This window comes from Stenella coeruleoalba (genome assembly GCF_951394435.1).
Source record: "Stenella coeruleoalba genome assembly, chromosome: 4".
Taxonomy (NCBI): Eukaryota; Metazoa; Chordata; class Mammalia; order Artiodactyla; family Delphinidae; genus Stenella; species Stenella coeruleoalba.
The window spans coordinates 130671763-130693816 of NC_137149.1; the positions used below are offsets into that span (position 1 = coordinate 130671763).

At 42.1% G+C, this 22054-nt stretch overlaps 1 protein-coding gene across 3 annotated transcripts in view; it reads left to right on the top strand.

The window, feature by feature from the left end:
- The first annotated feature begins 5591 nt into the window (after window positions 1-5591).
- Window positions 5592-22054, top strand: part of SLC39A8 (solute carrier family 39 member 8) — a 72595-nt gene continuing 56132 nt past the window's right edge. For 2 of the 3 annotated variants that reach the window (XM_079919682.1, XM_079919684.1), the window contains exons 1-2: window positions 5592-5971; window positions 6415-6887. In XM_079919682.1, the coding sequence (XP_079775808.1) occupies window positions 6669-6887 (219 nt within the window). In that variant the 5' untranslated portion in view covers window positions 5592-5971; window positions 6415-6668. Of the gene's footprint in view, window positions 5972-6313; window positions 6888-22054 lie in introns of those variants that run through there. The other variant, XM_079919683.1, reaches the window with a different exon arrangement.

A 22054-nucleotide genomic window follows, 5' to 3' on the forward strand; every position in this document is an offset into this window, starting at 1 on the left:
CCCTGCTCCCCAAACCTACTCTTTAGGAGGAAGACGTTGTAAATAGCTTGGTGCATAAACCCCCAGACATTTGATATTGTAAGTACAAACACACACACACACACACATGTTGTTTATATTGTTTTACAACATATTCTGCTTCTACTTTTTTTCATTAATTTATTCAACATCTTCCCATGAGCGTGCATAACATTTTCCAAAAATTCTAAGAATATCTTTAAAAAATTGTATGGTATTATAGGTATTATAAAGCACAGAAAACATGGTGAGGTCATGGTGAGTGAGCCGAGCTGAATGGGAACAAAAGACCAATAGCAGGGATATTGGTCCATTATGAGGAAGAAGAGCTAGGAAGAATGTAGGCTGCTATAATTTTCAGTTTCATTTACTCAATTAAATTAAAGTCACATGCGTAATGCTCTCCAAACATTGACAGGTGTTTACTTTTGGTGGTAAAATGGAAAGAGGCAGATTTAGGCCCAGTGTTACTTACCCATGTCACTCAACGCTCCTGAGTTTTCCTTTCCTCACTCAAAAATGACCAGATTAGCGTCAATGATATCTATGGTTCTTTCCATTTCTGATTAGCACTTTAATTTCCTGGAAAAAACCTCAAGAATTTAGTTAGATATAAAGTAGTCTTTGTTCCAAGGTTCTGGGTTGTTTTTGTCCATTTTCCAAAAGCAGTTCACTAGGCTGATTACACAGGTCACATTACCTTACCATTTTAAAAAGCTTATAATAATACCGACATTCTGTTTTACAGTTTATAAAGAGTTTTCACACACCTTACCATATCAGATTTTCACAGTTATTCAGTGACATAGATTGAGCAGATATGACTTTCATCCACAGTTTATAGACTAAGAGTTAAATTCAGAGACTTGCAGAAATCTGATTCCTACCTACGTTGTTTGTAGCATTGGTGGCTGAAGAGTCATACAATCTGGATAGAGTCATTATCTTGCTGCCATTTGGGAATTTTATGTGTGGCATGTTTGTAATAATAATGAATGAATATTATTTGATACTCGTCATACGGGGAAAAAGGAGGTTTAAATTCGCTGAGGAGAATTTTAACCACAGATGATCAGCAGGAAAGTTTTGGAGCATCACTAGGGGAGGACCTCTTTGACCCATTGGAACCTTGTGTTCCTGCTCCAGACTCTGCAGTTCCAAAGATCCTTTGTAGCTCTCCTTGCTTTTCAGGTCTCTCAGGCTTTTTACTTTGCACTTCTTTGTCCTGGAATGTGCTTACTCCTGTCTTTCTGTCAAACTTCTACTTGTCTTTCAAGCTCAAGGGTTATTGCTCTGTGAATTATTTGCTCAGCATCTTCTGCAGACATAAGTTCTCTAATCTCTCTCCACCGCAACCTTTAAAATCTCCGTAATAGCAACCATCTCCCTTCTGTCTAACTTGAACTACAGGCTTCTTAAAGGTAAAACAAAATGCATGTTTTCATTTTTGTTTTCCCGAACATTACGGACTATGACACAGGTGCCAAAAATATGTCTTGAATGAGTCAATTAATTTTACGGAATATTATCAAGTTGGGATTTTAGCAAAATTTTAGTATTAATTTCTGTGTAATTTGTTGCAGGAACGTTCTCCTTTCCTTATTCATACTCAATATTTTATTTTTAAAGATTTGATGCAATTACAAGCTTACAGAAAAGTTACAAGCACAGTACAAAGACCTTTCCCCTGCAAACCATTTGAGTGTAAGTTGCTGCTCTGATGCTCCATTATCTTGGAATACTTTACATGTATTTCCTACATTTTTTGACCACTTCCTTGTTTTTAGGCACAGCAGCAGATTCCAGGTTCATCTTGGTCTTGGCCTGCTCAGTCCTGGAACCAACCCTTTTTCTAAGGAGCTCTGATTCCCTACTAGTGGAGAATAGTTCTTAGAAGCCAAGCTCAGGGCCCTGTATATGCTTATTGCTATTAGGGCATCACCATTTCCTGCCCTTCCTGGTGGACAGAGCTAGGGGTTATTTACAGCAATATCTATTTTCATTTGTTTATATACTGAAAACCATGAACTAACACTGGTATCTCCAACACCTAGTCATGGGCTCATTCTAGTTTTCTCCCTCTTGATGTTTGCAACTCCCTTTTCTGACAGTGAAAAAGCTGGCTACTATTATCTTTAATATATTTACTTATTTAATGGATCCCTTTATACATGACTAATCTTCTATTTCTGATGCCATCTCCTTCCCTCCTGACTCCCTCCTTCTCCTCCTTGGGTCCTCCTTCTATAATCCTGAAATTCCAAATTTCAATTTGGGGGATGGGTTTCCACACACACCCAAGCCATTCTCAGGTACCAGCTGGGTGTCCTACAATTCAACTCAGTGCTAACACTATCTGCCTGGAGATAGAGTCAGAGCTCACAGTTTAAGGGCTCATTCCTGCAAGACGGTCCCCCCACCCATGTCAGTCACAAAGTCCAGGTTGCCACTCGTGCTTCTAATAAACTGTCTATAGATCTGAGATTCCAATGATGCAGAGAACTCAAGAGAAATGTTTTACTTCCTCCATCCCCAGTTTATTATAAAAAAATAACTCAGGAATAGCCAGATGGAAGAGATACAAGGGGTAAGGTTTGGGGAAAGGGGGTGGAGCTTCTTTCCTCTCTGAACACACCACTCTCCATGAATCTCCACGTGTTCACCAACCTGTACTCTCTCCCAACCCAGTCCTTTTGGGTTTTTATGAAGGCTTCATTACATAGGCATGATTGATTAAACCATTGACTATTAGTGATTGATTCAACCTCCAGCTGCTCTCCTCTCCCCAGAGGGTCAAGAGGGTGGGATTGAAAGTTCTAAACTTCTTATCACATGGTTGGTTTCCTTGGCAACCAGCCCCATCCTTAGGTGGGGGTCCAAAAGTCACCTTTAACACTTGCATCACTTAGGAAATTCCAAGGGTTTTAGGAGCTCTGTGCCAGAAACAGAGATGAAGACCAAATATCTTTTTCTCATTATAAATCACACTAGCACACACCCCAGGTCAGGCTGCCCTCCTCACTGCACAGACCCTGGTACCTCGTGTTGCTGCTTGGCAGGGTCTGCCCCCGCACCCTGTCCATCTCAGACATTCTGTGCAGGGCCACAGTCAAGCACCAAGGCCCTCCTCACCCACCCAGCCTCTGACTTCACAATCGGCTGCTTCTCTTTCTCTCCTCTGACCCAAGGATGCCCTCCAATCTTTGCTCTGACTCTTGACACCCCACATCAGGGCACTGCTTTGTGTAGATGCCCTCCTTTCCAGCTTGGGCTCTGACAAACTGTACTAGGAAGGAAGCTTCACTCATCATACTTGGGTGCTGACATTCTGTGCTAGGGTGCATGAATATACTCTTACCTCATTAGGGATGCATCCTCTGATTTCCAAAGTTTCCTCCCTCAATCTTGACACCTTCGTCACCCTGCTTGGGCTCTAACAGCTCACGCTAAATTTCCCTCCCACTTGGATACCTTCTTCCCTTGTTCAGGTTCCAACACCCTTCTTTGGGCCACTGTGACTGCCCACCACACAGACACTATTTAGTATGCTATGCTTCCCCCTGATGGCTTTAGGACTGGGAGAGAGAGAAAGAGAAAAGGGGAAGAAAGGAAAAGACATACCATTTCCTAGGTTTACTGTTTAGTCCTTCCAGAGGAAAATGAATGCATGGAAAAGTTTAAAAGTGGCCAATTTGCTCCTTATTTGCAATAGTACAAAAAGATTTGGACTTAGAAAAATTTGAAAGAGATTAGAAAAATAACATTTGATGTTAAATGCCCTTTCAAGTGGAGAATTGAACTTTTATTTATCTTCTAGGTGTTTCATGTTTTGTTCTGATAGATGACTTCTAGATTAGACATTTAGAAATGAAAAGGCTGGAATGAATATTTGTGCTTCTATCCCAATTTTTTTTTCATAGATGAGGGAATTGAGTCTTGGTTAGGTCAAATGACTTTCCCAGGTTTCCCAGGTGACATAGTCAGAAAGGAAAAGGACATGTTTCTACATCCTGGCCAGTGTTCTTGGCACTCTCCCTTCATTATGATCATTTAAAATTAGTTGACCTTTAAGGCAAATTTCTGAGAAAAATTAGTTTTTACATTACACCTTATGTTTTTAATTGGAAGTCCTTTTCTTCAGTAATGATATTGCTGGTAGAATGCTATATTTTTTTGGCCCTAAAACATTATCTAAGTAGTACTTTGGTGATTATATCTCACTAGAGTGGAAGGAATTAGCCTCACCAATTTGGTAGTTAGTAACTTGTAATTTTCTGAATCCTCTCTTTTAATTGCATGCTTACATTATGTTAACTGTTTTTGGTAAAGATGCCAAGCAAGAAGATTATTATTTATTTTACTATTTATCATCTTGTGGCGTTGATGGACTGGCAAAATGTATATATATATAGACACAAATGGCTGATAAATAAAATTTTATTTGGAAAATCCACAATATAAAATTTGAAACCCATTTACATTTGTGGAAAGTCCAACATCTTATCAACGTTGCAGTTCAACCTGGGAAAGAATAGCTTGTTGGGTGTAGGTGAACCATCTAGAGTGTTCATTGATTTCCAAGATCACCTTGAGTTGCTGGGGTCAAAGGAAAAATAGGCAACAAACTATATTTAAGGATCCAAGAAAAATCTTGAAGAGTCCCCATCAGTTGTGTAATTTAAGAGCTGAAGTGTGACATGAACTTATTTCTGGCCCTTGGGTGAGATACTTGCCCTTTTTGCACCAATGTAATTCTGTAAATTAGTATCAACGAATACACAGATTTTATAGTTGGAAAGGACACACCATCAAGATCATTTTGTTGATCTCCCTCCAAGGCAGGAATCCTACATACCCCTGAGTTTGAATCACTTTCAATCATGGGGAAATCACTACCTCCCAAAGAAGTTGTGCCTTATTTTCTGCAGAAACTTTCCTCTTGGTAACTTTGCCTTGTTACTGCTGCCTTCTGCCCTCTGTAGTTAAAACACAGTTAAACCCTCTCCATATGACAGCCCTGCAGTTATGTCCCCCTTGGATGTTCATCCTTCTGGAATTTTCTCTCCCTGTCTCTTTCTTCCATCATCTAAGTTCCTCATGGGAAATGAGATTCTTTCCCCTGCCTTTTGTCTGGACTAAGTGCCTCTTTTAAAATGTGCTATTTTAGGAGGCTGTGCACTCTTCCCCCATGACAGACAAGAAGAACGCTTTGAGTTCCTCTTATTGTCCTTAGCCATGTAACAGTGATTCGTGGTTTCACTTTATTTCTGGACAGTTGTAGCCACTAGACACAACCTTTGCCCTCAAACACCGCATTCACTTTGCACAAGCTTGCTGACCTCACACCTAAGTCAGCTTTTCTTGAACCCTCATCTGAACAAACAAACATTCATTCTGATCTGCGGATATCCCTCGCGGCGTCAGGAAGGGCCGGCTTGAGCAGTGCCGGCTCAGAGAGCTCGCCACCACCGCTACAGATTTGGTTTCCCTTTTCTCCTGATGTTAAGTAAGACAAAAAACCAATTCCTGCTAATCTCTTAGACAATGCAAAGGGTTCCAGACTCTATTCCAGGAAGTTGGTTTCAACAAGCTAACAAAGAGACCATCGAGACCAGAAAGGAGGCTAGGAATACGGACCAGGAGGTGGCATTCAGGTAACCCCCAGGGGGGACGGCGGGGAGCTGGCTCTGCCGAGGGTGGGAATGCGCCACGGCAGCCAGGAGAGACGGCCAGAGGCTGTGCGCCCCGGCGTGGACGCGCGCGGGAGTTCAGGCCGGAGAATGTGTCACCACGTGCTGCAGGGAGGCGGGGACAGAGCCTCCAGTTATCAGTAAAGAGCGCAGGGCAGGATCTCGGAGTTTCACAGCGGACTTGCCTGGGATAGTGTTAGAGTGAGAGAGAGAGAGAGACTGACTCACGTGGACATAAACAGACGGAGAAACAAACAGACGAGGTGAGAGCTTAGCAGGCTAGCTAACCTACTAGCTTGCCATTGCAGAGAAGAGATCTGGGAGAGGGAGGGTCCCGTTTAGACACTCAAACCCCAGGACACCGGAGGGGCCATTTCCTGCAGCTTCCTGGGGGCTACACGTCTCACCCCTTATAAGTTTGCTGTGAGGGAATTAAGCAGAAAGAAAGAAGAGGAGGTGGGGTTCTACAGCCCATGTACTTTAAGTTCTTCCTAAGAAGTGGCGCGGTGTAGGGCTTTCTATCCGGAAAGAGCATGTGTCATCACACTGCACGCTAATCCTGGGACGTTTGCGAACCCGGCTCCGGGGCAGTTGGCCCCATGCCCGGCCGGGCGTTCGAGGGCTTCGGCCTCGCAGTGCTCCCGGGGACGGCCGGCGGTAGCCGGGTGGCCTTTATCTCTGTCCCCCTTTGTCCTCTTTATCTCAGGCTCTCCAGGAGGCCCGGGGGCCCGCTCTGTCTATCGCTCCCCACCCCCAGCGGCACCGCCACTTCAATGCCCGGCAGGTCGCGGGCTGCTGCTCTTTCGAAGGCGGCGGAGGACCAAGGGCGCCCCGCGCCACCGCTGACTCGGACCGGCGCCGACGCCTGACCCGCGCCCTTGGGCACCGACTCGGGTGCGCCCGGCGCTTCCCTGTGCGCTCCAGTCCGTTTCAGGCCCGCGAGGGGCAGCCCCGGCCAGGATGGCCCCGGGCCGGGCGGTGGCTGGGCTCTTGCTCCTGGCGGCCGCCGGCCTCGGAGGGGAGGCGGCGGGGCCCGCGCTCGCCTTCAGCGAGGATGTGCTGAGCGTGTTCGGCGCGAACCTGAGCCTGTCGGCGGCGCAGCTCGGGCGCTTGTTGGAGCAGCTGGGAGCCGCCCCTGTGGAGGGCGACCCCGAGCCCGGGCAGCTGCACTTCAACCAGGTAGGGCGCGGGCCCGGCCGCCCTTCCCCGCCGGGGTTTCCGGAGACGTCCATTTGCCCAGGAACGCTGTTTAATGGGGAAAAGTGCTGGAGAAAGAATTTCGTTACGTTTCTCCAGTGTGAGGCGGGTCCTGCTTTTCACTAGACCTGTCTCTCTGGCCGGGGTTAAAGTGCTGGCGGGGACGAGGAAGCCAGAAATTGCAGTTTTATGCCCGATGAACTGAGTCCTCAGACGCTTGTGGTTATAAGGTTTTATGCAAAAGTTTATGAAGTAGTCGAGAGCGGGAAGCATCTTAGATAGGAATGGCGTTTTAGATAGGAATGGCGTCCTGAAGTCTTCCCGGCAGAGACAGTGGCTCACAGGCCACCCTCGTTAACAGTAGCTCGGTGGGTAACGACTGCTATCGAGATGTAATGTAGTTGTGTCTTTCTGGTGTACGTTACCCGAGGCATTTGGGTCTGAAGGGCCTACTGTATAGAGATAGGGAGGCCGAGGGGGGCCCTGAGACCAAGATCAAGCATCCAGTCGGTGGGTCGAACTGGGTTTAAAGCCATAGCTTTTAGTCATCTGTCAGGTCAAGGGTTTGATTCGAATTTTCATTCATTCATTCAAAAACGAACAAACAAACCTATCTTAGGACATATTCACAGTATTATACAGGCATTTGGTAATTCCTAAAATTTAAGGGTCACCATGAGTTACCTAGGAGCAATTAAGACCATACCTGCTAGTAAACTGCAAAAAGGATGATATTATAGATTCTTCGTTATTTCCGTCATAAATATTCTATGATTATTTCTTAAAATTGTGAAGTAAGCGAAGTGTGCTTTTGGCATCCTCCCCCAAACTTCTCTCTACTTTTAAAAACTCTGTTTACTCAGTGGTTTGGTATTTTTTTTCCTTCTGCTCTGGTTCCAGTGACAACTGATGATGAATGGCAGTGTTCAGTATTTTCTGTATTGTCACTTCTGCGTGATATTAGTTTGTGTTACAAAAAGTTTTTGTGGTCCAAGTTGCTTGGGAAATGCTGCATACTATATTCCACTCTTGGAAATCTAGCATTTCCCAATGTATTTGACCTTAGATTACAGTTAGGGAAACTTTAATCAGATAAATTCCTTGCTAATAACATTATAGTTTGGCATTCTTTTTGTTAGAAATATCTTACCTCATTTAAAACATGCAGTATTCAAGAAGTATAAGGCTCTGATGCCATGAGGGATCAAAGTGACCTCCCTTTGATCTAGAAGGGTTTTGTGGTCCTCTTATGCATGTTCTTTAGTAAACTATAGATCCAGTTCTGGCATGGCATTACAGTTGGTTCAATGTCTAAAAAATGATACATTGGAAAAACTGAAATGACCCCATGTTATACTGATATTTTAGAAAATAAAGCAAACAACTTTCTAAGTATTTTCTGTCGAGCTGCAGTCTCTTCAAGTGGGGGAAACAGCTGACCTGACTAAAGCATTTCTAGGTAGGAGTAGGGGCGGTCATATGCTTGGAAAGAAGCTTGGGGACTTGACTTGCAGCTGCGTATCTGTAGCCCACACATTGTTTTGACTTAAATTATCTCCTTATGTTGCAATGTCTGGAGGTGTTGATGAATTATAAAGGAACAAAAGACTGCTGAGCCACGCAATGTCTGGAGGTGTTGATGAATTATAAAGGGACAATAGACCGCTGAGCCACGCCTTGGCAAAGACACTGGAAAATACACCTAAATAATTTAGGAAAATTGCTTAAGTTTATTAGCAGTATGAGTCCCAGTTTATGAGTAAGTAGGACACCTCAATAGGTAAATTATAAGTATGTTGACACCTTGTTTCTCACTCTTCTGTTTGCATATTTAACTACCCTCATCATGGCCTCTGTGGGCATCAAAAAGAGATGGGAAGAAGCCCATAGTTTGGAAATAAAGGGAAGCCGTGGAAAATTTATCACTTAATCAGACCTAGCGAACATCTGTTGGATGTTCTAAAAAGTCCTAATGAAAACAATCATCAGTTAAATGGTGTCGAATGAAATGCCATTCCAGAAGAATCTATTAATTTGCTGACATTTATTTCTGCTCCAGTAGGAAGTCATCCAGTTTGGAGGAAAATTTAGGGCTGTTAATATCTCCATACCTTAAAGAATGCCATTTTAGTTTCCTTACCTGCAGCAAAGTAGAATAATAATATATGTGAAAAGCTTGATTTTCTGACTTTGCAGAAGGTTGAAAAGATAGAATTAATTTCTTTGGGCCAGGGATTTATTGAATCTTCTATGAGATCTGTTTACAGATGACATTGTTCCTTTAGATGAGGGCTTAGGTCAGCTTTTCCCATGTAATAGGACTACTGTACTAAAAATTGAGACAATTTTGGAAGGTCTTCTAGGATTTTTTCAGTGTCCTTAAGTACTATTAAAAGAACTTGTTGCTTTGGGATATCAAAGTGACCTGAGTTCAAACTGGAAACAATAGAATAACTGAGTTTACTGTTTTGCTTCTTATGGTTTCTGAGGGTACAAAGAGCAGGTAGAAGAAGCAACCCAAACAAGTGAGAGGAGGGAGTTCTTTTATCTAAAGGGGTCTCTGGGGCCCATGACTGAGTGTAAGTCTGCTGTATCTCAGGGAGTTTCTAAAATACAAAGGGAAGCCCCAGCTGAGTGAATGCCCTGAGTGATTAATTTAGGGGATTTAAGAATGGGCTCAGTGCCACCTTTTGTTTGTTCAGATGTTCCTTTCTCATTCTCCAAGTGGTCTTTTCTCTTAATTTCTCCTTCAGAACACCTCACCTCTAAATGATCACACTAAGCTGCAGTGGAAATGGCTCCATTTAAATAACTCAGTCTCCTGAGGAGGCTTAGTGGGCGTGATGGAGATGTGGGTGTGGGTGTGGCAGGTTGGCATGTGCGGCAACCTTTGTTTCCCACCATCACTCAACCTTAGACTTTTGCTTCTCTCTCCTAGCTTTATTTTTTCATTTGATACGTATCCTGCAGCGCATCTTCTTTTTTTCTTTCACAGGTTGCCTGAACTTTGTTTTTAAATCCCTTTCAATTCACCTTCAATCTTCCTAAAGCAATACTTGGAGTATGCCTCTCTTCTTTCAGATCTCCTCCATGAACTGTCTCTTGGCTGGTGAAATCTAAATCTGAAGGCTGACTTCTGAGGCTCTGCACCGCAAGGTTGACCCTGAGACGTTAAGCTGCCTGCCCAGACCTAGCACTCACTCAATTAAATTATTCATTCTTCTATGAAATCACTTATACTTCTACTCAACCACTTTTCTACCTCATCATCTTCCTTGCACCCTTCCTGTTTCCAACTGCAATGTCCTATTTTTCCTTGAATTGCCCTATCAAAATCTTAAATTTTAAAAAAACCCAGCTAAACTCCATAAAACCTTTCTGGGGCATCACAACCACCACTGATTTGCTGTCTTTTTGAATTCTTGAAATTTTTTATTATGCTAACGACACTTAGCTATTCATGTGTTCAACAAATATTTCAAATAACTACTATACTCTGATTAGAGTGGTCCCTTAAAAGTACAAATCTAATCATATTGCTCATTTTATTAAAACAATTAAATGCCTTCAAGATAAACTTTAAACACTTTAATGTGGCTTAAGCCTTTTTATGATCTGATTCCTGTATATTTCTCAAGCTTTATCCTTTGCTATTATTCCAGTCTTCATGGACTGCCGGTAGTTCCTGGTTCGCCCTATATGTGTGCTTATGTTTTAGGTATCAGTTTAGACATGACTTCTTCCGAGAAGCCTTTCTTAGCCTGCTCAGGGGTTTAGTAGGAGCCCCTTTTTATGTGACCCTATATTAATTGGTGCCTATGAAATCATAACATATTATATATTGCAATTATAATATGGACATAATTTTATACATATTATAAATTTCTGTTTATATGGCTTCTCCTCGACCCCAACACACACACCCAATATGATTTTGAACAGATTGAAGGGATTGATCTGACTCATCTCTCTAGGGGCTAGTGTAGTGCCTCGTACATAACATGTATTCATTATATATATTTTTGAATGAATGAGTGAAGATGGTTTAATATGAGTAAGGCAATTTGAGCCCTCACATGACTTTACAGTTAATAGGTAGACGTATGACATGTGCACGCGTAACTATAATGCACGATAGAAGGATATGTCTGATTAAAGAATTTCAGAGACAATGGAATGGGATCAGGCTTGTGTTTTTGGAAAATTCATCTGCATGAGGGTGTGGAAAGTGTCGGAGTGGGTCCAGAGAGGAGCTGAGGAGGAAACTGCAGTGGTTTGTAGGAGATGTAATGATTGCTTGATCCTGGAGGCCGTCAGGAGGTACATAAAAGCTCTGCCTTCTTCTGGAAGAGCAGCCGTGACTGAAGAGTAGGCAAAAGCCCCAAAGGTAGATATTTTCTACTTCAGTCTTTTGCCTGTAGCAGTCAGTCATTTAACTATTGTTAGATCTTTCCTTTCATTAGTTTATGGCCCAAGGATGCCAGAGGGAGAGGCAGTGAGGTAACTCTTGGCTTACTTCAATGGATGGCCAGGCTAGCGGTCTGTAGCAAACAGAAGGGGTGTATGTGTGTGGTCATTACATGCATGTTGTGCGCATAGCTTGTTGTTGCTCAGTGTACTTTTTCTTGGGTTGGGGGGTTAACGGTGCATTAGATGAGGGAGGTTCTGGGAAGCACTGATCATGGAAGGAGGGGAGAAAGAGCATCTCTCTCCCTCTTTTTTTTTTTTTTTTCCTTTATATTCTGAGAAATGGGGGGGTAAATCTTCTAGGAATGCCTTCCAACCTGCTCGTTCAGGTGAGAAACTGGCAGGAAAGGCCGGACCGAAGGGCCAGGTTGTGCTTAGGTCTCCGGTGGCTTTTCCTTCAAGACAGTGGATCTATTTTGATATATTATATCACTCTCATTTAAGTTGACTGTGTACAGTGTGATCATTGTTTCCAGAAGGTTTTAGGAAAATGAGAGACACTCATAATTCATTTAACTGTGACGTCAAGAGCTTAGTTTGCTTTCGTGCCAGGGATGATTGGGACCCATATGAGAAAATACCCTTCATTCTTTCCATCTCTAACTCCCAAACTTGCATCTTTACCCACTACCCTAGGAGTCACATAGACCCTTTTGTCCATAACATAATTATATCTAGGATTTATTGGATTTTTCCTGTGCGACATAACTCTTAACCACTTTATCTGTATTAACGCATTTCAAAATCACAACAATCCTGTGATACAGATACCATTATTAACTTAATTTTACACATGAGAAATATGTGATGCTGAGAGATTAAGTACTTGACCAAAATCACACAGGAAGTGGTAAAACCTCAGGCAGTCCTAAATCCTAGAGTGGATTTTTTGAATTATAGTTTAGAAAATCATACTCTCCCTAGCCAGAGCGACTGTTAATCTCAGATTTTGATCTATGAGTAGAAGTTACAAATCATCAGTCGCTTATGTAGCTCCATTGCTTAGTCATGTTAAGGGAACAGTATTAAGACTACAGAAACTACAATGATGATAACAGGTCCTTGTCCTCAGAGAGCTTATAATCTAATTAAGAAATAAGGTGGAGGGCTTCCCTGGTGGCGCAGTGGTTGGGAGTCCGCCGGCCGATGCAGGGGACGCCGGTTCGTGCCCCGGTCCGGAAGGATCCCACATGCCGCGGAGCGGCTGGGCCCGTGAGCCATGGCCGCTGAGCCTGCGCGTCTGGAGCCTGTGCTCCACAACGGGAGAGGCCACAGCAGTGAGAGGCCCGCGTACGGCAAAAAAAAAAAAAAAAGAAAGAAGGTGGAAACTTGTGAAAAGTATGCAAGGCAAACTTCAGTAGTTAAGTAATCACTGAAAGAAATATTACAAGACGTATCACTAGGCTGCTGCCAAACAAATACTTTTGGGAGCCATGTTCTGTGGGAGGCTTCTGGGAAACACCTTGTGGAGGAGTTACAAGTCAGTCAATTCTCCTTTTGGAGGATTTTGCTTGTTTGTTTTGGTTTTTAAAATACTTACTGGATGAACATCTGCTTGTGCCAAATGTGTCTGTGCTGTTAATCACAAGAGGAATTTTCTTGTGGGTTACATGAATTCTCTTTTATAGAATGAAAATTTCTTTAATTCTTTCTTATATAATGAATTTTTCTTGGAGAAAATATTTTGGCAACAATAGTTTTCCTAATTCTGAGTTTCAGAAGTTTTCCTGGAGAAAGGCATATTAATCAGCTTCTTCTTCTATGGATAGACTGCAGGTAATGGGAGAAACATCCATGTCTAGTGTTAAATTTTTCAGTCCTGTTCTCACTTTTACTCTAGAAGAATTCTGCCAATGAATTCACTCTCTCTTCAGGCAGTTTAGAATGTAAGTCCTCCTTTTTTTTTTTTTTTTTTTGCGGTACGTGGGCCTCTCACTGTTGTGGCCTCTCCCGTTGCGGAGCACAGGCTCCAGACGCGCAGGCTCAGCGGCCATGGCTCATGGGCCCAGCCGCTCTGCGGCATGTGGGATCTTCCCGGACCGGGGCACGAACCCGTGTCCCCTGCATCAACAGGCGGACTCTCAACCACTGCGCCACCAGGGAAGCCCAGTCCTCCTTTTTTAAAAAAAAAATTCTGCCATCTTCTCTCTGGCAGATAATCCTTTTTTTTTTTTTTTTTTTTTTAACGTGTTAATTATCTTTTTTCTTTTCGCGGTACGCGGGCCTCTCACTGCTGTGGCCTCTCCCGTTGCGGAGCACTTGCGGAGCACAGGCTCCGGACACGCAGGCTCAGCGGCCATGGCTCACGGGCCTAGCCGCTCCGCAGCATGTGGGATCTTCCCAGACCGGGGCATGAACTCGTCTTCCCTGCATCGGCAGGCGGACTCTCAACCACTGTGCCACCAGGGAAGCCCCTCTTTTTTCTTTTTTAATTGACGTATAGTTGATGTGCAGTATTATATAAGTTACAGGTGTACAATACAGTGATTCACAACTTTTAAAGATTATACTCTATTTATAGTTATTATAAAATATTGGCTGTATTTCCTGTGTTGTACAATACATCCTTGTAGCTTATTTTATACATAATAGTTTGTTCCTCTTAATCCTGTAAGTCCTCCTTTTTCATGCCTGTGAAGCAGCTGCATTGCTGACTGCACAACACTGCAGAAAGCGGACTGTGCATCGGTGCTAGGGAATGAGTTGAAGCAATGAGGGAAGAGTAGGTGAGCAGATTACTTTAAGAGAATTACTAACCCTAACAGAGGTACTAACTCTAACAGAATTACTAACTCTTAGAATCTCATTGCTGCTAGATGGGAGTTTGAGCTCTCACACAGTTACCAGGAGAGGGAGTGGTAAACTTTTCCCCTTCATTGAGATAGATCTTATTTCTCTCTAGAGATATTCAAAGTAGAGTAGCTGGGTGGGAGATTTTCAGCTTCTATGCTTTCCATGGTTCACACCATCTCTCTGTTTCCAGGTGATGCCCACATTGGGAGATGTTGATGGTCAGGGACTTTTTTTCCCCATCATAAAAACCCGTTGCTTCTCAACTATGACTGCAGTTTAAGAGTTTTTTCTTTAAATTCAATATACATTTGAAACCTCTGTGTTAAATTTCTTTTGGTGGTAGTAGAGGTCGGGGGTGGAAAATAGGAATGTAAATAGGCATGGAAAACAGGCCTGAAGTTGAGAAGGAATGGCATTCCTCAGGGTAAAGAAAAGCAACCCCCTAATGAGGGTAGCCTGATGTGATTGGTAACAAGAGTTTGCCAGTTATTTGGATTCACAGTGGCATGTCCTCAAGCGACTGTCCATATTACTAAGTGCACACAGTTAATATTAGGATCATTTACAATGCAATTTATTTAAAAAAAAAGAATGTTACTAAACTCTAGACAACCTAAGAAACTTGTAGTTTTCAGAGAGTGTTCCCATTTCCAACTTCAGATGATGGTAGGATTCCTGTTTGTAATTGAAACTAATTAATTTATTCTCAAACTATTCCCAGTTGTCTGTTTCAGGAGCCAAATGGGTTTGCCGAGCCTTGAGGTTTATTTTATAAAGAAATGAAACTATCACTGAATTACCTTTGTGATGATGGGATGTGGGAACATAGAAAATCTTCAGAATGGAGCCTTGTTTAGTTTGGTTTCTGTCTCCTTCCAAAAGTCCTCTGTTGTTTTTCTTGGCCTGAAGCTTAAGGAGAACAAAAACAAAAATCTGTGAATCTAGATCAAAGGTGTTAACCTGAAAAGTAGTATTATGCCTTTGAAGTCCAAATATTTAATACCTTGACTTTTTTTATACTTAACTAAATAGTTAGAGAAATAAAAAAACCAAGTGAGCATTGATAAGGCCTCTAAGACTTTAGTTCTGTTTTAGTTCTATTTTTGAACCTATTCAAAAATAATACACTTGTCATTGGTATATTCAGTGGGCTTCTTAGGTCTCTAACTGTAGTAGGAATACGACATAATGGTTAACAATTTGTCCTTGGGGTTTAAACAGACCTGTGCTGAAATTCTAATCACTTATTAGCTGGGAATCACAGACAAATGACTTAGCCTCTTTAATCCTCAGTTTTCACGTCTTTGAATTGAAAAAATGAACCTTACTCATAGGATGGTTGTGAACGAAAATATAAGAACAATAATAATAATTACTGAGTATCGCTGTATTTTAGGCACTTCTATATTTACTACTATGTGTATTACATGTAGTAACTCAAACAATCTGTTTTTTCCCATTACCTGTATTACTTAAAAAAATAATAACAAGAAAGACAATGCATGTAAAATACTTAGCATCATGCCTGGCTCAAACTGTATGCTCAATGCATAGTTATTATATTATAATACTGTATTAGTTGATATAGCTTAACAATAGCTTAACTACCCTTAACAAAATTGTCTTTCACTGGAGGCCTGAGCACCTTAGGGTTACTCAACTTTGAGGAAAGCAAGGCTATAAAAAGACAGTAAGGATTAATTGAAATAAAAAGTTCAGTGAGAAATACATCAGTCCAGTGACTTTGGTTTCAGTGGTGACTCATCTTGAGAAAGGCTTTTACCATTTGTCTCTTCCTCCCTTTCATCAAGCACTAGTAATAAACTCCTGAAAAATGTGAACTCCTGAAAATGTAAACCTTAGGTCCTCCCAGAGGACTTCTGAGGCTATATTTAGGAGTTGGCTTTGTTTTATTATTTTTGTCCAAATTTTACATCAATACTGAAATGTGAATGATTGGAAATCCATATTATACTTGTAGAAATTGATGTAATTGTGCTTTTTTTTTTTTTTTGCGGTGCGCGGGCCTCTCACTGTTGTGGCCTCTCCCGTTGCGGAGCAACAGGCTCCGGACGCGCAGGCTCAGCGGCCATGGCTCACGGGCCCAGCCGCTCCGCGGCATGTGGGATCTTCCCAGACCGGGGCACGAACCCGTGTCCCCTGCATTGGCAGGCGGACTCTCAACCACTGCGCCACCAGGGAAGCCTTGTAATTGTGCTTTTAAATTTAGATTTACCTCAGGACCTCTGTATGGGTTTTGCAGGCCAGAAGAACCCAGGGTCCTCCACATTCAGCTGTGACCTTATTAGTTGGGAGGCAGGTAAGAGGACAGGAGGCACTTTGGTCTGACTATGATAAGTCAGGGATGTGTCTCTTCAGGGACAGGGAAAGAGAAGTTAGTCCAAACTTAAAAAGAGAGAGGTAAAATCAGTAAGACGATTCTGAGTTGGGTAACAGATCCTGCTTTAAATGAATATTGAACACATATGCTAGAAAACACATGGACCCTTCTGTTAAGGGATGCACCCTACTGATGATACCAGGTACTTGAGTTTGAATATCAAATCATGATGCTCTGCAGTTTTCTTTAGGAGCAGGGATCTCAGAATTCATGTATATTCTTTGGTTACTTTACCTACACATCTTTTGAGAAAGTCTAGACACTGGCTCTGTCCCTAATCTTGGGATGAATGCCCTTTAAGTAAATGTTCAGGTAGGACCTTCACTCCAGCAGAGGGAGCAGGTCCTATCCTAATAGCAGTGATAGTTAACATTTATGGAGTACTTATCATGTACCAGGCATTGTGCTCAGTACCTTCTTATATACCATCCCATTAAGCCTCTTAATCTCACAGGGTGAGTACTCTAGGTATTCCCATGAGGAAACCCAGTCTCAGCGAGGTTGAATACCTCCCTCAGAGTCATAGCTCAGAAGTGGCAGAGTGAGGATTCCAGTCCAGAGTGACTAGACTTCAAAACCCAGGCTGTCTCTCCACTGTTGCTCCACATATACCGAAGAATATCCTCCCACGGAGGGGCTGGTTTATTTTCCAAAAATCTTTGTGCCTCAGATGTCATCCAAGTGCCTCGGTGTCAGAGTAGAACTGATGCTAGTTTCCTGAAGCCACTGGGAACAGTACAATCATTGAAAGCAGGAAGGTATTTTCTGCTGAGATTTCTTTTGTTTCAGGAAAACAAGAAAAAAAATTATTATTACTATTTTTCCTGCTGGAGCTGTCTCTGCAATAGTGAGGTCTAGCTCTAAAACAAGATTATTAATTTCTTCACAAGCTATTTTTCAACCTTGCAATGTTATTTCCTGATCATTGACATTTGATACTCCAAACAGTGTTGTGTGAGAGAATTGGGACATAGCAGTTTCCCCAGAAACTGAGGCACAAAGAAGTCTTTGGCAGAAGTCACCAGGTGCCCAAATTTGACTGGGAGAACAGAGGTGCCAATTTTGAATCCTCAGTTCTTCTCCATTGTGCTGGTTTTAGGCAGGTGCTGCCTTAGCGTGGCCCCTGTGCTATGAATCCCCTGAATATCCCATGGTCTTCATGCCTTACTTTCTTTATATAACTGGGTGGTGGACATGTATGAAGTCTATTCCATTTTCTCACCTTCCAGACACTCCTCAGCACATTGCGGTATGGCTCTGTCCCCAATACTTCCTTAAAATTGCTCTATAGGACGTCACCCAGACCTTCTTATTGCTGAATACAATGAGAGATTCTCAGGCTTTACCTCTGTGTTAATTTCGACAGTGTTGAACACATCCTACTTGATACACATCCTCTCCTTGCCCACAGCTGTGTCTACCTTGGTTTGGTTTTCTTACCTCTCTGGCTGCTTCTTTTCAATTTCAGTGTCTTTTGCTCATCCTTTAAATATCGGTGTTCCTTGGGGTTCTATCCTAAGCACTCTTCCTTTTGATTTTGCACACTCTCTCTGTGCAACCTCAGTCGCTCCTCTGGCTGCAGTTATCACCTGTCTGTGGGTGCTTTCTGCTTAGGTTGGCTTGGTTCACATTTCTCTCCTGAGGCTTAGCCATGCACATCCTGGTTGCCGACTGATGTCTAACTCTCTCCCCTCTCCAACTCAGCAGGTCTAAACCTGTCCCAAATGGAACCCATCAACTCCATCCTTTCTCCATCAACACCTTCTGGTACAGTAAGTCCCCTACATACAAATGAGTACTATTCCAGGAGCACGTTTGTAAGTCTGGTTTGTTCGTAAATCCAATAGAGTTAGCCTAGGTACCCAAGTAACACAATCGGCTATATAGTATACTTTTCACACAAATAATACATAAAAAAACCAACAAACACACAAAATAAAGAAAACATTTTTAATCTTACAGTACCTTGAAAAATACAGTAGTACAGTACAACAGCTGGCATCAGGGGCTGGCATCCAGTGAACAGGCAAGAAGAGTCACTGACTGGAGGAGAGAGAGGAGGTGGGAGATGGTAGAGCTGAAGGATCGTCAGCAACAGGAGACGGAGGGCAAGCTGCAATTTCACTCACGTCTGACACTGAGGCCACAGGTTCTGCTTCCTTGTTGGATTCAATTCTATCTACCCTCTTGAAAAAGCGATCCAGTGATGTCTGGGTAGTAGCTCTTTTTTTCTCGTCATTGATGACATGGTAGCACTGGATTGCATTTTGAACGGCTGCTGCAACCTTCGTGCACCATTCTAAATTTGGGTCCTGTGCCTTAAAAACTAACAGTGCCTCCTCAAATAAAGAAAAGCCCCTTCGCATTTCCCGTGTTGTGAATCTCTTCGGTTCTTCAGTTACTTCTTCCTCTCATCTCTCTTTGTCCTTTCTCTGGGCCTCCAGTTCCGTCAGGTCTTCATTAGTAAGCTCCTTGTGTTGCACAGCAGGGAGTTCAGTGTTATTAGAATGCGCAACATCTACCATCTTGTAGCCTCACTCCACTCCCTCAATTATTTTCACTTTTGTTTCCATCGTCATCGCTTGGCGCTTCTTAGCAGTACCAGCTACATCACTGCTGCTTTTATGCTTGCTTCTGGACATCCTGGGCTTGAACTAAGGATACTGTACTACTGTACTCTATACAGTCCTGTACAGTAAAGTACACAAAAGCACAACCACTTGTAGAGGATGCACGCACATGACAATGTACGCCAGACACGTGAACTAACTTATGTGATTGGACATGCGAATGCACTTTCGCATCTTTGAAAGTTCGCAACTTGAAGGTTCGTATGTAGAGGACTTATTGTAATCCTGTCTTGTCAGTCTCATTGATCAGTGTCACCATACTCTCCGCTGACTAAGCTGAAAAACGGGATGTTATTCTTGAGTCCTCTCTATCTCTACTTCCCATTTCAAACGTGCATAAGTCGTGTCACAATAGCTTAAATACTGCTTACTTAATATCTCTAAATTCCAGTGTTCTCTTTAGTGTAGGGGGGATCATTTTATCTACTTTGTGGGATTGTTGTGAGATTTAATTAGATACAGATCTTGCATTCTGTTTGTGCCTGGTGTTATGCTGCCCATGGCATTCCGTGCTGCCCCGTGTCCTATCTTTCACATTGCTGCCAGATTTATATCCCAATTACGTGAAACTGATCATTTCACCATCTTCAAATGGCTTCTAATTACTGTTAGAATAAAATCTAAACTTCTTGCCTGGTATTTAAGGCCCTGCAGTACCTACCCTTACCCCCCATATTTCTCCAACTTTATTTCTCCTTTTTTCTTCACATCTCATCTTAGATGTTGTTTTCTCCAGGAATCCTTGGACAATCCCATTCCTTTAGGGTAGGTTAGTTATTCTGTCTTCTTCACATTCATGGATCCTACCCTAGCACTTACTGAGCCATACTGTAATTACTATTTTAAAAAAATCTGAACCCTGTACTAGTCTGTGATATCTATTGTGAGGTTAAGGACTGGGTTTATCTCAGTCACCTTCTTTATTCCTGTAACTAGCATAGTGTCTAGCATATAGTAGGTATTCAGGAAATATTTGTTAAATGAATGAATAACTTCAACGTTTTACAAGAAATTTTACACCAATATAACTTCTAAAATTATTTCAGTCAACCTAGATGTCTCATTTAGTTCAAAGTAAGCCAGCAATCCATTTATTTGATGCAGACACATTAATAAAAAAATAGTAGAAAAGAAACAGTATGTTAAAATTGAACCTGTGTGTCATATCAGCAGAAGGAAATAATTAAGTTTTTATTCCTTCTAATTTCTGAAATTTTTAGAGTTCTTTGGTCATAATTTAGACTCAGATTTTCTCCATAGCCCATAGCTGTAATTTTTATGGCAACTTGGAAACATTGATGTCAGTATTAGTTTATTTGTAGTATCAGGGCTCTACTGAATTGATGCCGGGTAAGTTTTATAGAATAAACAAGGCAACTTGTGACTAGAAAATTTGATTCTTCAGAGTTCCTAGTAAATAAGTCTCAGGTTATCAATTTGTATTTCTCAGAATTATATTCAGTCACTAGGTGCTAGTTTCTAATCTTCTTTCATTCCCTGCCCTTTCCTTAATCTATCATGTTAGTGATTGTTGTAAGTTGAGTGACTTAATGTGTCTGAAGCTTGCTAGGAGTTGAGGAAGATATGAAATAATACATCCTTCCTCTCTAGATGTTCATGATCTTATTAAAGAGATATCCATTTTCACGAGCAGATGGTAATACGAGGAAGCACACGGTAAGTGCTAAACATGTAAATCCTATGGGTAGGGGAATCTGGAGAGCATAGCAATATTAAGTAGAGGCAGTGGGGCCAAATATAGGACAGACAGAAGTGGATACTTTGAGAGGAGGTATCTCAGAATTCTAGGTAGGGCTCATGGGGCATGCAAAGTCAGAGTGAAGGTAAAATACAAGGCATTAGAACTGCTTGGTTAAAACAGAGAGTTTAAGGATGCTTTTGGTGGAGGACAAAAGGAGGAAGGAAGGTTGGGGACAGATAATTCTTCAGTGTTAGGTCTTTAGACTCTTGGCAGAAGGAAAGATTTTTTTTGGCGTGTGTGTTGGGGGCCAGTTTGAGCAGAAGATTGACAACGGCAATATTTCAGTAGAAATAGTCTTGTGTGTGGGGTGAGTAAGGATAAACAAGATGAGCCATGTATTGGGTAAGGTTAGTTAGAAGTTCCCAGCTTGTCAGTTAAATGCAAGGGCCCATCTGTCATTCTTATGCTCTAGGCCAAACCTGTTGGTCTCAGGACCCTTTTTTACTCTTAAAAATTATTGAGGACCCCAATATACTAAAGTACATGTGGTTTATATCTATTGATATCTACCATTATAGAAATTAATGTTAAGAAAAATTTAAAATATTTGTTTAACATGTAAAAAATAACAGTAATAAGGCCATGTCACGTTAACCTTGTTTTTCAAATGAAAAATAACTGTATTTACCATGACAAGAAATTAGTGAGGAGAATGGCATTGTCTTACATTTTTGCAAATCTCTAATGTCTGACTTAGTAGAAGATAGTTGAATTCTCATATGTGCTTCTGTGTTCCATCTGTTGTGACATGTCATTTAGCCTCTGGAATATCCATTGTTCACTCATGAAAGAATGAGAGTGAAAAAGGGAAATGCAGTTTTAGAATTATTATGAAAATCATGTTGACCTTGCATTTTCTCTGGCAGGTTCTTGGTAACCCCTGGGCGGGGCGGGGGGGTGTCCTTGGACTGCACTTTGAGAACCACTGTGCCAAAGTGTTGTGATATGATTGGGTCTGTGATGGACAAGGTCATTCCATGTACGCAGAGGTTAGATGACTTTGAGGATGAGCTCACTTCTTGTGGCATCTGCCCCAGCCTTGAGTTGGAGAAGGGGCAAGCCTTCCACACTTTATCTCCCAGGGGACTTAGTGGGG